Source organism: Lepus europaeus, chromosome 13 (genome assembly GCF_033115175.1).
Source record: "Lepus europaeus isolate LE1 chromosome 13, mLepTim1.pri, whole genome shotgun sequence".
NCBI classification, from domain to species: Eukaryota; Metazoa; Chordata; class Mammalia; order Lagomorpha; family Leporidae; genus Lepus; species Lepus europaeus.
In genome coordinates, this window is record NC_084839.1 from 35,351,313 (window position 1) to 35,368,617 (window position 17,305).

At 37.7% G+C, this 17,305-nt stretch overlaps 1 protein-coding gene across 2 annotated transcripts in view; it reads right to left on the bottom strand.

Annotated features, from left to right (window-relative positions):
* SOS1 (SOS Ras/Rac guanine nucleotide exchange factor 1) overlaps window positions 1-17,305 on the bottom strand; it is a 126,072-nt gene that overhangs the window by 8,848 nt on the left and 99,919 nt on the right. For both annotated transcript variants that reach the window (XM_062209308.1, XM_062209307.1), the window contains exons 16-20: window positions 13,056-13,218; window positions 12,478-12,595; window positions 5,265-5,437; window positions 4,949-5,065; window positions 3,336-3,591 (exon numbers count right to left, since the gene is read on the bottom strand). In XM_062209308.1, coding sequence (XP_062065292.1) covers window positions 3,336-3,591; window positions 4,949-5,065; window positions 5,265-5,437; window positions 12,478-12,595; window positions 13,056-13,218 — 827 coding nt within the window. The remainder of the gene's footprint in view (window positions 1-3,335; window positions 3,592-4,948; window positions 5,066-5,264; window positions 5,438-12,477; window positions 12,596-13,055; window positions 13,219-17,305) is intronic.

The window sequence follows — 17,305 nt, forward strand, 5'->3', positions numbered from 1 at the left end:
GAAGAAAATTCCAGTTTGAAATGTTTGTAAAACGTCTTCTTGTCAGAGCTTCTCTGCTGAGGGATGGAGGTAAAGCTCATCTGCAGCACACAGAGCAGGTCGGCCCCTTGGTTCCCTTCTGTGACCAGGAAGGGTAGTCACAAAGCCTTGCACCATTCTCGCCTTTGCTACTGCAGCAGAAACAAAGCAATGATCCTGGTGGTCTTTCCTCCTTCTCCAGCCACTGTGAGCATCACTTTATGGGCATACAAGGGTGTGTGCAGCAACACTAAAGTGGTGGCCGGTTCCTTCCCCGCCTGTGTTTACCCAAAAGCTTTCCATAACCATTCTTGTTCAGTCAGGTCATTGTTTGACAAACTTCCACAGCATTTTAACTATGATTCTCTTTCACTTCTCAATACTGCAAGCTGTCTTTGTGTAAGGAGTAGGAGATGCACCAGACACGCTGGCATAAAAGAGTGCCATTAAAACTGATGAAAGGATTCCAGTGCAACACTGCCTTTTGGAAAATATAAGGAACGGCACTTTTTGCTGCCTTCTATCGAGTGGAATGTATTCAGATGACATAACAGTGCAATCAAGGCAGTTCTTCTACCAAGCCCCAAGGGAAACAAAAAAGCAGTATTCACTCTGGGGGCAACACAGTGGTTAGCAAGATGGAGGCTCTGGAGCTCCCCCGGTACTAGGAGTGGAGTCAAGAGCAGTTGAGGATCTTTGACACACATAAGCTACTGATAAGTTTTAAGTAAGCATTAACATGGGTATTTTTATATTACGTTGGCTTATTTGATTCTAAAATCAGTTGTTTACAACTTCTACTATTAGCAAACTGAGTGGGATATAGGGATTTTCTTTGTCATAAGGAAAAAGACAGTGAGAAAATCCTAAAGTCTAAGATTCTGAAGCCTAATTCCTAGAATGCTGTTTCTCCTGTTGGCTAGCTATGTAATACTGCTCGACTAACACATGTAACAAAGATCGACTACAACAATCCATTCCAGAGTGACTCCTTCCCTGTTTGATCATTTAAATTTAACACTCATACAGAAACTTGGTTCCTATTTTTCTACCTCTCCTGCCTTTAGTTACTTAAACTAAGAGAAGCAGAATTTGCAATTGATGGCTTTCCTGGGCATCAATAATTCATTTCTTTGTGAATCCTTATATGTATGCATGTATGTATGTGTATGTGTGTGTGTGTGTGTATAGTTATATATATATAGTTGTCTTCTCTAAGAAAAAAATCCTGCAATTAAATTGCTCAGAATAAATAATGGTTTTAGGTCAAGTATGCAGGAAAAGTGTTGGTTTCATTTTATAAATTTAGGGAGTTGGCAAGTTGGGGAATTTTTCTTATCTGATGTCTGTCTGAACTTATCAAAAATATGATAGTTTACAATGTGTACAAGAGTATCTCAGAAACTTTGTGGAAAAATGGAGTTTAAAGATTTTTTTTTGAAAAATTCTGAAATCATACATAGTATTTCCATGAACTTTTTGAAGACCCATTGTGTTGCACTGACTCTGATCCAGAGTTGCAAATAAAGCCAAAATACAGTATCCTCGAGGCCTTTGTACCTTTAGATGGTACAAAGATAGGACAGACTGTTGAATAACTTAACAAGATTCTGGACTAAATCTCAAAACAATATACCTCCAAAGAATTATGTTAAGATTTTTGCTTCTATTCTCTGAGTTGGAAGAAACCTTAAAAATACAGTCTGATTCCCAGAAGGCACAAAAAATATATTTCATCTAAAATCAGAAAGCTCACTAGCAGACTGTGGTAAGAAACCAGATTCCTAACTCATAGGTCAGTGCTTCTCAATCTCTTCCTCATAAGAATACCATGTAGCCTCCAGGACTGGATTCTGCTATGTCAGCTACTAGAGTGAAGCTTTGTCAGCACATTGACCTAAAACAGCCAATGGGAAGAGCATGTGGAAATGGTCACAAGAGAGCTGAGGCAATGGAATTGAAGTTTTGATTTAATTATGGATAATTTTAAAATGGTTATATGTTCTAAAATAATCTTTAAAGCTCCAGATGAAATACTCAATTAGAAAATGCATGTCAATCTGGATTAAAGGGGCAGCCTTTCCAAGGGGCTAGTGCTTGAGCTGTATGGTTGGGTAGCCACTGGCCATATGAGACTACTGGATACTGACTGTGGCTTGTTTGATTTAACATGCACTATAAGTATAAAATACACACTGAATTTAAAAGATTTAGAATTTTTTAAAAAATGTAAAATATCTCAGTCATACATTTTTATATTGATTTCACATTGAAAAGACAATTTTAATATGCCAAGTTAAATAAAAGGAACTGGATTGAAAGTGGAGCAGCTGGAGCTTGAACTAGCACTCCAATATGGAATGGCAGCATTGTAAGAGGCAGCATAACTCAATGTGCCAGCCCCAAAATTTATTTATTTATTTTTATTTTTTGACAGGCAGAGTGGACAGTGAGAGAGAGACAGAGAGAAAGGTCTTCCTTTTTCTGTTGGTTCACCCTCCAATGGCCGCCGTGGCCGGCTCACAGTGCTGATCCAAAGCCAGGAGCCAGGTGCTTCTCCTGGTCTCCCATGTGGGTGCAGGGTCCAAGGACTTGGGCCATCCTCCACTGCCTTCCCGGGCCATAGCAGAGAGCTGGCCTGGAAGAGGGGCAACCGGGATAGAATCTGGCGCCCCGACCGGGACTAGAACCTGCGGTGCCGGCGCCGCAGGCGGAGGATTAGCCTATTGAGCCTCAGTGCCGGCCACCCAAAATTTATTATTAAAACTATTTTCACATAATTAATTTTTCTTTTTCTAAAGTGACTACTAGACATTTAAAATTATCATGTTATATACCATCAGGGCACTATGGGGTAGACTGAGAAAGGGTCAGGCAGGAGTTTGAACTTGATACATTGCAAAGTTAGAAGGTACTGCTGAATTTGGTGCGGAGGGGATGCTAAGACTTGAGTATGCAAATACAATAATTTTGGAGGCATTTATTAACACATGAGACAAATATTCTGCATGTTTTTTAAGGGTTATCTGTTTTTCCCAGATATGAGGGATACATTTGGAATACAGTTTAAATCACTAATTTTACCATTAGGTTTCTTAGTAAACTATAATAAATTTAAAGAGGGCTATTCTAGTACATTTTCTAAAAAGAATTCTAAGATGCTGGAGTTTAGAATTTGTTTTGTATTTTTGTAATGATATTTTTAAATGGTAACTGACTAGTCTGAATTCATATACACACAAAATCCAGATTCTTTTTCATCTCTGGCACATTAATATTAATAAATACTTTATAGCATTTAACATTTTAGCACCTACTTGAGTGAAAAGGGCTTGAATGATCAGAATCAAACACGTCCGTGGTACTGGAAGCACCAGAAGCAGGAGGAGGTGTCAATGGTGTTCTGGGAGAATTCGGGGCAGATGCTGTACTTTCTGATTCGCTCTCTGGGATCCGACTGTAACTAATTTTCCTTGGTTCCTGCTGCAGAGGTGTAGGATGCCTCATGGTTCCTGGCCTTGGGTTTGATGGACGAACACCAGGAGACTTAAGGGGATAGCTGTATTTTTTTGGCTGTAGAGATGCCAAAAGAAATACAACTTAACACACCACAGTAGAAAGGAATTTTTTTCTACATGTACCTGATAAAAGTTAACGAATATCTAGGAAAACCATAAATCACTACTAAGTTACATAATGACTCAGATCAAAGTGTCCACGTTTAAGCATTAACATTCCATTTTGCGAAAGCCTTGGCTACCTACATTGTTTGGTAACACATTCCTTTAAATAGTTAACTGAGTTTGAATCCTACAAATACCAAAATATTTATAATCTTACTATTTTAAGTATAAATTTTTCTAAAATATATCATATTTCTTTAGTTTTTTTAAACAGACTATTTTGAGCAAACAAAATTTTCTGAGCAACTTTTTGAACACTGTACCCCAGGTGACAGTCATCATCATGAACACAACCCCTTCCTGTGCTGTGATGCAGTGATGCCATTAGTGTCATTTGAGCTCTATACAAACGCATTCAGTTGCCCAGGCTTCTGTGTTACTTCTACAGAATTTTCCTTACAGAGCAATCATTTCTCAGTGATATCAGCATGCCGCATGAAGCAAACCAGGTATCTTTTAACCCATTTAGATTTGCTTCCTGATTGTTGACTGTCCCGGAAATAAGAGAATAGATTTCAGATCAGAAAGTTGATGATACTGGATATACAAGGGTATTTCAAAAAGTTCATAGGAAAATTGAAAAGACAGGTTTATTTAGGTACAAAAAATTTTTGAAGTCCACGTATACATGGGGTCATCAAAAAGTTCATGAAAAAACTATGCATAGATTTCAAAATTTTTTGCCCCAAAATATACTTATCTTTTAATTCGATTTTCCATGAACTGTTTGAAGCGCTCTCATGTATTTGGACACTGACAAGTACTAAAAAACAATGGAAACTTTATTTTCCCAAAGAAAGTATCTCCAGCCAAACCTGGTAATTTTATTGCTAATGATTCAAGGTTAAAATTTAGAATAAATCATTACTTTCAAAAAGTAGCATTTTTAATGTAAATTACTTTAAGTGAATTAGTATAAATTTATTAAATGTTCTGCCCTTGAAGTAACTCCTAAAAGTCACTTTGAGTAAAACCAAAAAGAAAAACTTACATTTTTGTTCAGTTTCATCATCTATCATATCAAGATTTTCTCCATTAATAAAATGTTCATTTTATTTGGGACCAAATGGGATATTTCTGGGTATATTTATCTAAAGTACTTTTTGAAATTACTAAACTGTTCCATGTGACTTCCTCCCCAAAAACCTTTATACAAAACTTATCTATAAAACATATATGGGTAGGGATGACATCACTAGATGTAGAAGACACTATAAAAAGTATATAAAATAAATACGAATGCTTACAAATCTTGGGAGAGGCTTAGGGTTTCGTGGTTCTATTTCTAGGGATTTGTGGAAGAGATAATCTGTAAATTCTTTTTCCATGCTATTTCCCATTGGATTCAGGTTTTCAAAGAACCTCTAAAATAAATGCAAAGAATTATTAATATTAAATGTTTTAAGTTTAGTGTGAGACTCATGAAAATAATTTAAGGAAACTTTTAACATTAAGAAAATTTGAATTATTTAAGCTTTATTTTCATTTTTCTCTTCTACAAAATAAACCTTTTATTGGACAGCTTATCATCAGAAATATGTGTACACAAATAATTCAACTTACTTTGATATCTGATTCTACTCGTAAACAATAAGGCTGATTTTGGTACTGTTGGATCTCGCCTGTTATTTCTGCTACTTTCCTCCTTTTGCTGAAGTTGATAAGCTCTTTTCCATGTCTTTTTAGAACCTCAGGGTTGCCCTCTTCTGTTTTTAAAATATTAGTGAGATAAATTCCTAGAAGATATAATAAAATTATTTCAAGGATAAAGAAAGAAAAGCCAGTTTTTTCCTTCTCATTAATTGGGGGGATGTTATGCTGTACCATTTCAGTCACCAAAACCAAAGAATCAAGACTTATATTTCCATATGTGAAAAGCAGTAAGCTAAGTAAATGTCAAGAAAAAATTTTTAATAGGTATGAAATTCTTCTGTGAAACACTTAAATTTTATAAATGGCCAAGAAAAAGGGAGACCAAGTTTAATACAACTGATAGGTTTTTCATAACATAATCAATTTCCATATCCCCTAAACCATTGTTATTTGATATAAGTAACAGTTTTGTTAAATGAACCAAAGAGTAATCCCATCATTAATGACATTTTTTTGGCAAAGGGGGACAAATGCTAATTCAGAGTATCACATTTTCTTCTCAACTCTTGAGGCCCTGCAAGAGGTTGCTATGATTTGCAATTCAGAAGAAATACTGTTTGGATAGGCTTACTCATAGAAATATGGAAGAATGTGCAAGCCTATCACACACAGGACTGCATCTAATTTTTGAAATATTCTGGTCTTCAGCACTTCTAGACTTAGTGGTAAGCTGGTAATTGTGATGGTTGATGCTATTGTTGCATCTTACCCTATCTTCTTATCTTCTGCCTTTCCCCCAAATATTGACTATGATGATGTGCAGAGAAAAGAACTGTGTGAATACTGAGTTCACTCACTCAATACACAGGTACTGAATCTCTGCTGTGTGCCAAATACTGTATTTGGTATTGCAGCTACAAAGAGCAAAAAGACTGTCCTGACCTCAAGGTGCCTAGAGCTTTGAGTGTGGGCTACCGCAGTACAAGTTGGTAAGTGCTGTTTTAGGAGGTGTTGTATTAGTAGTAATGCATAAGATGCTATGAGAGCCCAAAGGAGGTGTTCCTCTCTGCTGGGCTGACATGATGAGAAAAAACAACACAGGCGAGGTCATGCTGAGAATCTAACTCTCAAAAAATGAATAGAAGTTTAATAGATAGGAGAGATTCTAAGCAGAGCAGAGGTGTGAATGAAGGTACAGCTCTGTGATGAAGCTTGGAAGGCATACTTAGAGATGGCATGTTGTTTGACATGGCTACAGCCCAGGGGCTTGGTGTACAGGGAGGAAGAGGGGAGGGATGTCAGACGAGTGGTCAAAGGCAAGGACTAAATGAGTGGCTCTACATGCTTTTATGACAGAAGCATACTTTTAAGTACTAGAGTTTTTGGCAATAGCCTGGAATAGATTAAATGAATCAATACTGAATAAGTCATAACAACCAAATATGATTGACATCAATGCCTATTTGGTTTTTAAAAGTATAGAGTTATTACTGTGCATTAGATACTTGTCTATTTCTTAGCACCTAGGCCACTCTTGAGGATACATTCTTAAGAAAAAGTTACATGTGTTCTAGTAGGCATAGGCTTTCATTTCCCATATATGCCAATCATTCAGCTGCTTTACTCTCTACCACTTATATCCTCCTTTACAGAAGCTGCATGATCTACTAAACTCAGTATTCAGTGTGACAAGTCCACAGGAGTATGCATATTCAGTGGCAGCCAAAATCAACTTTCCAAACTGGTCACAAATTGATGGCTCACCTGTGAACAGTTGGTTTGTGGGTAGTAATACCCGGACTGGGTCAGGGAGTGCCTTTTGTTAAAGAACTTAATTTTTATACAGGAAATAGATAGGGGATTTTAAACATCTTTGTATTCTAGAAGGATTACTCTAGCTGTGCCAAATGCCAGATGGGTTGGATGGAGTTTAGACCAAAACAAGGAAGATCAGTTAGCAGGCCAACAGTGGTACTGGTGAGATGATGAGGGTTGATTAGGGCCTATGGGAATTGAGAGACGGGGATAAATATTTAAAATGCAGACTCGCCAAGAACCAATTAATTAACCGGTTTGGGCAGGGAGTGGTGGCAGTGGGAGGAAGATCTCACTTTTTTGTACTTTGTTGATTAAATTATGCTAGCAGAATGATGGACACTGACAATACAGGAGGAATAAGAGAATGCATGTCATAGATGGTAAAAGCACACCTGAAGCTGTGAAAATGCCTATAAGAGCACTTCAGGGAAGTTTCGGATACATTTTGGAAACTATTTTATAACTGATGATTAAAAGAACAAATGATCACAGCAGTGGCATCCAAACTTTGACAATCATATACTGCATCAGTGAAGAAAAAAAAAAAGCTTAGGCACATATTCTCCTCCCTCTCTGACATATAGTATTTTTTTAAAAATGCAGAACCTATACGTATGTGTATATGAATATTTTTTTTTTTGACAGGCAGAGTTAGACAGTGAGAGAGAGAGAGTGAAAGAGAGAGAGAGAGAGAAAGGTCTTCCTTCCATTGGTTCACCCCCCAAATGGCTGCTATGGCTGGCGCACTGTGCCGATCTGAAGCCAGGAGCCAGGTGCTTCCTCCTGGTCTCCCATGCGGATGCAGGGCCCAAGCACTTGGGCCATCCTCCACTGCCTTCCTGGGCCACAGCAGAGAGCTGGACTGGAAGAGAAGGAACCGGGACAGAACCGGTGCCCCAATCAGGACTAGAACCCGGAGTGCTGACACCGCAGGTGGAAGATTAGCCTAGTGAGCCTGGCGCCGGCCTGTGTATATGAATATTATATACTAGCAAAGCTAAATTTTTTTCTTTTTATATAAAAAGGTTACTTTCTCAACACTCAGTCCTAGGCCTGGATATTTTTAAAATGAATGAAAGAGCACATTACTCATTAACAGAAGGAAGGGCATTTGAAGAATTAGACTAGGGTGTGGGAGACATATAGTCTCTTTCTTCCCTTTCCCTTCCCCTTTCCAGATTTATTCATTTGAAAGGCACAGTAACACCGAGAGACAGAGACAGATCTTCCATCTACTGGCTCACTTCCCGATGGCCATAACAGCCAGGTCTAGGACTGGCCAAAGCCAAGAGCCAAGAACTCCATCCTGTTCATGGGTGGCAGAGGGGCCCAAGTACTTGGGCCATCATCTGCTGCTTTCCCAGGGACGTTAGCAGGGAGCTGCACTAGAAACCGAGCAGCCGAGACTTGAACTGGTGATCTGAAATGGATGCTGGCGTCACAAGCAGTGGCTTAACCGGCTATGCCACAAAGCCCACCCCAATATAATCAATTCTAATACAAAGCAAAAGTGGAGATGAAGAAAATTTATGAAGACCAGAAGGAGTACACAGATCAGAGCAGCATAAAAGGAAAGGGAAAGCCGATGGTACAAACTTGGATGTTTGTACACCTATGAGAAACTTGGGTGAGGTATATCCTATTTACAGAATGTTAATTTGCCCACATATTCATTTTTCCTTTGAGTAGAACATTTTAATGTATAGTGAAAATTTGAGATATCGACCAGAATTCTAGCAGAGCTCTGAAAAGGAAATTGCCCTACATTTCCCCCTACAAATGGTGGCAGTATAGCAAAAGACTTCTGTAAGAATTCTGGTGGGGCTGGCGCTGTGGGATAGTGGGTTTGGCTGCCCTGCAGCGCCAACATCCCATATGGGTGCTGGGTCCAGTCCCGGCTGCTCCACTTCCAATCCAGCTCCCTACTGATATTCCTGAGAAGGCAGTGGAGGATGGCCTGGGTACTTAGGCCCCGTCACCCATGTGGAGGACCCAGATGAAGCTCCTGGGTCCTGGCTTTGGTCTGGCCCAGCCCTGGGTGTTGTGGCCATTTGGGGAGTGAACTGACAGATGGGGGCTCTCTCCTCTCTCTTTTGTCTCTCCTTCTCTCTCTCTAATTCTTTCAAATAAATAAATAAACCTTTGAAAACAACAACAACAACAACAAAAATTCTAGTAAGATAACAGAAGAAGTAAAAGTGTCAGCTATTACTTTTGACTTTTCTCCCAAAGAAGGGAAAAACAGTATCCAGAATTAAAGACAGGAATCTGCAAGGAGTTTCGATACACTACCCTGTAGACGTGGTGGAATTCAGAAGCAGCAATAACATTTGGCTCTAACATACTGTGTTAGAAACCAAAAGCAGCCTAACGAACCGTAGACACTGAGAAGCTTTAGTTTGAGAACAGAAAACATTTTTCTAGAACAGCTGAACTGAGCAGGAACAGTTTTAGATACACTACCTTCAAAGAACAGAGTCTCCTTAACCAGGAAGATGAGTGGAAAGGATAGGGTGGTTGGCAGGTGTGCTACCTGTGTACCTTCAAAATATCTGCACATGTTTATATTCAGTCACTAAATCACTCAGCTTACCTGTAAAACATCTTAATGGAGTCCCACTGCAAATACAGGTCTGAAAGTTTTTTCACTAAACAACATTATGAAATATTAGTTATGTTAATCTGAGACAGAGAGAACTTTTGAAAGGTCAGTTTGTGTGACTGAAAACCTACCCATCCATCAGGGAGATGGGGTCAAATAGTATGGGGTCTACCAGTGCGTCCAATGAATGGGTTCTGAGGGTTTTTTTAATCTCTGCGTACCAGAGAGGATATAATATCATGAGTGGCAGAAATACAAGCTCATGTACGTACAAGAATTTCTCACTTGTCTAAGCACCATAGTTCCTGGTACTTAGTAGGTACTCAAAAAATGTCGACATATTGGCTAACCCAAACATTGGAGAGGGGAAAAGAGTTGGCCCCAGTTGAGAATTACTAATTACAAGATGACAATAATTAAAATTATGGCACTGGTATAAGAAATCAGTGGGATATAATTAGTATTAAAGAGCAAGGCCCCATATATGTAAGAATTATTTTAATGAACCTGGGCCTACAAACAGTTTGTTGGAAAAGAAATTTGAGTATTTCATATGATATCTAAGAGACTTCAGTTTGATAAAAGTTAAATATAATTCTGAAAATCAAATCATAAAAAAACTAGAAGAAAATATGATTGGATATTAAATTACTAGATTAGATGAACTTTCTAAGGTTGGAAACAAAAGAAATCATAATGGTAAAAATGGACAGTTTAAACATATAAACTGAAAAGGCAGGTTGTTAAAACTATGAACATAGACAAGAAGGAATGCAAGTATATAAAAACTGTCTACAGGGATCAAAGAAAGGATATTACAACAAATAGGTAGTAGTTTTTACCTATAAAAACAATTAAAATTTTTATAAAAATAGGTACTCAAAGTTGAAAACACTGGGATGAAATCTGTTTTTGTTATACCCTTATAATGATAGCACCAAGGAGCATAAGCCTCAGGGCAAGCACTGGACACCGCCATTAGGATGCCACTTGGGATGCCCCCATCCCACAGAGTGCCTGGGTTCAAGTTCCAGCTTCACTCCTGATTCTGGCTTCCTGCACACCACCTTGGGAGATAGCAAGTGATAACTCAGGTAGTGGGGTCCCTGCCACTCACATAGGAGACTAGATTGTGTGTGGGGAATGAATTAGTGGACAGGAGAGTTCTCCCTCTCTCTCTCTTTCGGTCTTTCTTTGTGTCTCCCTGCCTTTCAAATAAAATGAAAATAAATTTAAAAGTTTAAAAACAGGTATAAACCTTTCAGAAAACAAGCTGACAATATGTATCAAGAGTTAAAAAAACTGATACCTTTTTACCTATGTAATTCCTCTTCTGGTTATCTGTCTCAAGGAGATACTCTCAAATTTAGGAAAAAGGTATAAATGAAGATATTAATAATAACATTATTTAGGAAAGCAAAAAAGCTGGAAATAAGGTGTCCATTCACAGCATAATGGTTAATACACTGTCATATTCTTATGGAATATTATGTAGCCACTTTAAATTATTAACATGAAGGTTATTTGCTAAAAAATAAAAATATACTTAGGTATGAGAAATGAAAGAAGTAAACCATAAAATGTACATGTTATACAATTACAATTATATGCAATGTATACAGAGCAAAAATATTAGAAGTGAATATAAAAGTGGTTGATTATAAAATCTAAACAAAAAAAGTGACAAAATAGGTCTTAAGTGGAAAAAACATCAGGATACAGCATTGTTATATGAAGTATAACTTAGAATCATATATATAAAAATAGATATAAGTGAGGAAAAGGCTAGAAGCAAATACACCACAAGCTAACAAGAAAACACAAGAGAAACGATGGAGATCATCATTTCTATAAGCAATCAGAGGAAGGATCACCAAAACATATGCACACGCAGAGAAAAGCCAGTGTGAAGGAGATATTGCAGGTAGGAAATACAAGGAATGAATGATGGAAGACAGAAGAACCTGCAGAAAAGGATAAGAATCAGATGGTAGATGTAATCTTAAAAGGAAGAAAAAGGTACTTCCCTCCCCTGATGTAGAGGGGAATCCAAAGAGTGGGTGAAGAGAATGAAATTTTGATATGCTGCAGGTGTAAATCCAAAGGCATATACACAACAATTTTTAGCCATGTAAAGAAGATAAGTTTGGTCATGCTTCTGCAGAGTTTCTGGTTTACTAAAATTCAATTTAAGTGTTTTTTATGAATATAAAAACTTAAGTATTATATAACATCTAATGACTGCTCAAGATGAGCATGGAAAGTGAAATGCACACACAGGTAGATCACTCCTTATCTGAAATGCACACAGCCAGAAATGTTTCAGCCTTGGAGTATTTGCATATTACTAATAAGATATACTGGGGATATGACCCATGTCTAAACCTGAAAGTCATTTATGATTCATTTATGATTCATATATATCTTATATGCATAGCCTGAAGATAATTCATACAGTGTTTTTTTTAGTATGGTTGGATTTTGACTGCAATATTCACATGAGGTTAGATGCAGAATTTCCCACCTGTGACATCATCTCAGAAAGTTTCAGATTTTGGAACATTTTGCTTTTTCAGGATATAGATCTTCAACCTGCATCTTTAAAAGTCCTAATCGAAAAAAATTCCGAGGGGATTCAGGTGCTAAAATATGTGTTATATCAGTTTTACCTGCTTGTATATTATGCATGCTTATACTCATTTAATAAAATAAGTGTCTTATTTTATCCCAAATACAATTAAAAATTTAGGAAGAAATACTTACCAAAGAAAGGCACACATGGTGGATTAATAGACCTGAGTTTTGCCAAATATTTCTTATAGTGATCTTCACTCAGTTCATGAGCTTCCTCTAAAATTTTCTTTTGGCGACTTGGTATTTGCTACAAGGAAAAAAAATATTTAGGAGCCATAAGCTTGCAATCACAGCTCTAGCTAAAAATTGCCAGGCTAGCAATAAGGCCCAAACACAAGAGTATTAGTTTGATTCTAAGACTGTAATATTGTTTCAAAGAAACTATTTTCATAGGCCCTAGTAAAAACTTAAAGGGATGTGTGTGTGTGTGTGTGTGTGTGAGAGAGAGAGAGAGAGAGAGAGAAAGAGAGAGAGAGAGAGAGAGAAAGATCTAGTTTATTTTGCTAGTCTTCACACAGTTATGAGTATTTAATATTTTACATTAAAAATTAAATGTACTGCTTTTCCTTCTTATAAAAAGCCAGAACTTGGGAATGTGTTTTAATGAAAATGCCTAACTTTAAAAGAACAATCAATTCATTATAAAATTCTGATTTTTATAACAGAGAATGGAAGCTCATGTAAAAAAAAAAGATATGTAAACCTACCTCAAATGTGTGATCTAGTCTGTAAACAGGGGATGAGTTCATAGCACTGACAACCTCAAGGACACCATTGAAGTTGTTCAGCTCCTGAAAGACTTGCAGAATTTCAATTATTCGACTCACAACAGCTACTCTTTCTTCTAAATTTTCAGTTTCTACAATACACCTGGGAATCAAAGATAGAAAAAAAAAAAGAATAAAAAATTTTAGTTTTTCCAACAAAGCTATGGTTTAAAGGACTTAGTAAACGATGTAGAGTGATGGTAGGAGAGGTGGCTATAGTGTAACTACAGAGAAGACACGCTCAGAGTGACTGAAGATGTTTATCTTCCAGTTTCTCCAGTCAAGCATTCTGTTCTCTCTGGTTCTCTAGACTGGTACACTTACTCAATCATTTTCCTATTATATTGGGCACATCATCTTATCATCATTAGAACTACTTTATGAGACTCACCTTTTCTGTTTTGTGTTTTAGATTGACTGTGAGAAATGAGGGAATCCAGCCCTTTATTTTGTAATACAGAGGGCATACCAGGGCCCCAACCCCACTTCCCACCCTGCAGTTTTTAAATGTTTACCACTCTAGGAGACCCAGCAATCCCCTTCATGACCTTTTAAAGACCACTGAACTGGAAAATTATACCCTTTCTTCTCTTAGATAGGTCAATAGCATTACTTACAGAATTCATTTTACATAAATAGCAAAAATTATACTAAAATTTTCACTAAATTGACTATATTTTCCTTGCTTCAATTTCACTGCTAAACATCTTCAGAATGCCTTTTGGTGATCAGATTCATCTTACTGAATGTATGTAGGTCTTTGTATTCAAATGTGTTCTAGTGGAATTTTATTCGAGAATTCAAGAATTCTGTTGCCTCCAATTCTTCACTGAATTGCAGGATTTTAACCACTAATGCTTAATTTCTTTCTTTGGCATAGAGAAATAATTGGGTATATTGCTAGGAACAGCTCTTAAGGTTATAATGAAGTCAGTTGAAGTACCACAATTATAAATAAAACATTACTTAGAAAATGATGATTGGGTGAAAACAAAAGCACTTTACATTTAATTATCAAGAATCCTTGGTATTTATGTATTTATATCCTGAGTGCTTATATATAATATACACTAGTGAGTAGCTAAAAGGAAGTGTGCTATGTTTAACAGAAAGTTAGAAAGTATTTACTATTTTTGGTATTTAAAGAATTTTTATTGATTACTTATCAGTAAAAGAAAAATGTTTTAAACTTGGTTATCAATATTAAGTGGCTTATAATCTAAAAAATGAGGATATAAATGAAAATATTAAATCTTTTCTAAAATATAAGCTTACAAATTACATTACCTTCAGATGAACCTGTCTTAACACTAGGAACACTATACCTAAAACTGTCAAAATATACATAGCTTATTATCAAATTAAACATATGTACATCTTTTAAGCACTTTAGATGTCTACAAATTTATCATATTCCAGCTAACTGGTTAGCTGGACAATTAAAAACATGTTACACAAGTATAACTCATTTGCATCCTTTACTTAAATATTTGAGTTGTCATCAATTGGGTGTAAAAACTAAGATCACTCATAGAGCTTTGACTAGAGTGTGTGTGGCTAAAACCCACTGTGGAAATGCCTAAGAATCTATCCCACTAAGTAAGGCAGGAGATGGCCTGCAACTAAATAACCTATGAAAAAATTGCACAGAACTGAGAAGAGACTGTGTGTCTCACCAGTTATGTTCCTCTTCTCAGATGTACATAATTATTATAGTGGGAAAGGGCTTCTGTATTCAAAGTGTACAGAGAAAACAGGAAGCAATATTGGGGAGAAATTCTAAATTTAACTTTTTAGAGGCATATTAATATTGAATAATACAAATGGAGGGAGATCAAACTTTCAGATAATTTGGAATGTTTATTTCTCTTTAGGAACCTAGCCCAAGTTCCAGTTATTCCCTATGTCACTGGTTGCTTGTTGTTATAATCTCAATATGATTTATAGAAATCTCATTTTACCTTTACAAAATATTAGCCAAGTAATTATATTGCTTTAATTCAGAAGAAATATGGCCTCTAATTGCTTGCCCCCAACTATAAAATAGCATTGAGATTCTGGACATAGACACGATGGTAGGAGGAGCTCCACTGACCTACTCCCTAGTGAAACTGGGGAAGTTATTTTGAAAAACCCAAACAAACCATAACACTTAGAAGTCTCTGGAAATGGCATCTCTTCAAGAATATCTACAAAAAAAGTCTCTAAGAGAAGGGAAAGTCTATGGTATTTGAAGCAAATGTGCTCCCTCCCTTGCCCATCTTCCCTGAACATCTGCTACAGATTGCCGCAGCCAAGAACACTTAGCTCTGAGCTGGAGAACTTGCCTCCCTGCAGGAGGGGAACTCCAGCCTTCCCGTGCTGTCCACAGCTGCATGCCGCTGAGACTGGGTCCTAACTGAGTACAGTTAGGAAGTGGGGGCTCCCTTCTCTTGCCAACTCTCTTTATGGAATGGAGACTCTACTCTGGGTGTGGTGCACTGAGAATATTGAGAAAATAGTCCTTCCTTTAAGTGCCCAAGACAGTGGTTTCATGCCACAAAGGTGAGTAAGAGGACTTCAGGTGCTTAAGGAACTGCCTGTCCCTAAACCCCCTCAAGCCCTGCTCCACGCTGCTAAGCTAGCACGGATCTCTTAGAGCAAGACTGTCGCTCAGAGAAGCTTGCCAATGTCCCATGCTCCAGAGCCCTATTTCAAATAGGTAGCTCCTAAAATGTGTTATCATTTGCAGCAAGTGTGAAGATTAAACTTAAGAGTGCTCAAAAGAACAGTGGAGTTTGTGGTGAAAGGCATTTGGGAGGCGATTCATACATATAATGAAAATACAAATAGAATCTAGACTGCAGGTCCACCAGTTTGTAGGAGACCCAGGAAATAAGATAGCTGAGAGGGGTCCTCCTAGGGACAAAACAAATATCAAACAGTGGCCTCAGAAACCAATCTGATTAGTTTAGCAGAGCATTTCATGCTGCCAGGGAATTGTTGAAAACAACAGGACAATCAGCTGCCAGCTAGTGGAGTTTGGGTGTGTGTGGTTAGGGAAGAAGTCAAACGAGCCCCACTGATACCACTGCCTTCCCAGGATGACTGTGGAGATATTCAAATCTAATCCTCTGTAGGTCACATCTCGACCCAGCAGTGTGTGTGTGTGTGTCTTTCTCTAAGAATAGGCTTCACTACAATAACCCTGCTAGACATTGGACAAATTAGCAAGTAACAGTAACAAGTCCTGGAAAGGCCAGGAGTCAGGGAGGATAACAGTACTCAGGGTTGCTATAATATATTATCTACATGTCAAGTTTCCAACAAGAAATTATGAGGCACGTAAAGAAATGGGAAAGTATGGGAAAGCCTATATATTGGGAAAAGAGCAGGGAACTGAAACTGTCTGTGACCAGATATCACATTTAACAGAAAAAGATTCCAAAATAGCCATTATAAATATGTTCACAGAACAAAGGAAAGCATCATAAAGAAGTAAAGGGAGGTATCATAACAATGTACAGTAAAGAGAATCTCATTGAAGAGACAAAAGCTATAAAAAGATAATTCTGGAACTGAAAACTACAATAACTGAAATAAAAAACTTTCTGTGGAGGCTCCATGGTCAATTTGAACAGAAGAAAAATTAGTTGACTTGAAGATACAGCTGTTAAAAAATGAAGGTAAAATAGATTTTTCCAGATGAAACAAAAACAGCATTTGTTGTTAGATAACCTGTTAAACAAGAAATATTAAAACAAGTTCTTCAGGCTGAAAGTAAGTGGTCCCAGATGATATTCTGAATCTCTACAAAGAACACCAGTAAAGGTAATTATGTAATTAAAAAACTAGCCGGCGCCACGGCTCACTAGGCTAATCCTCCGCCTTGCGGCGCCGGCATACCAGGTTCTAGTCCCGGTCGGGGCGCCGGATTCTGTCCTGGTTGCCCCTCTTCCAGGCCAGCTCTCTGCTGTGGCCCGGGAAGGCAGTGGAGGATGGCCCAAGTGCTTGGGCCCTGCGCCCCATGGGAGACCAGGAGAAGCACCTGGCTCCTGCCATCGGATCAGCGCGGTGCGCCGGCCGCGGCAGCCATTGGAGGGTGAACCAATGGAAGGAAGACCTTTCTCTCTGTCTCTCTCTCACTGTCCACTCTGCCTGTAAAAAAAAACAACAAAAAACAAAAACAAACTACCATGTACAAGTTTTCT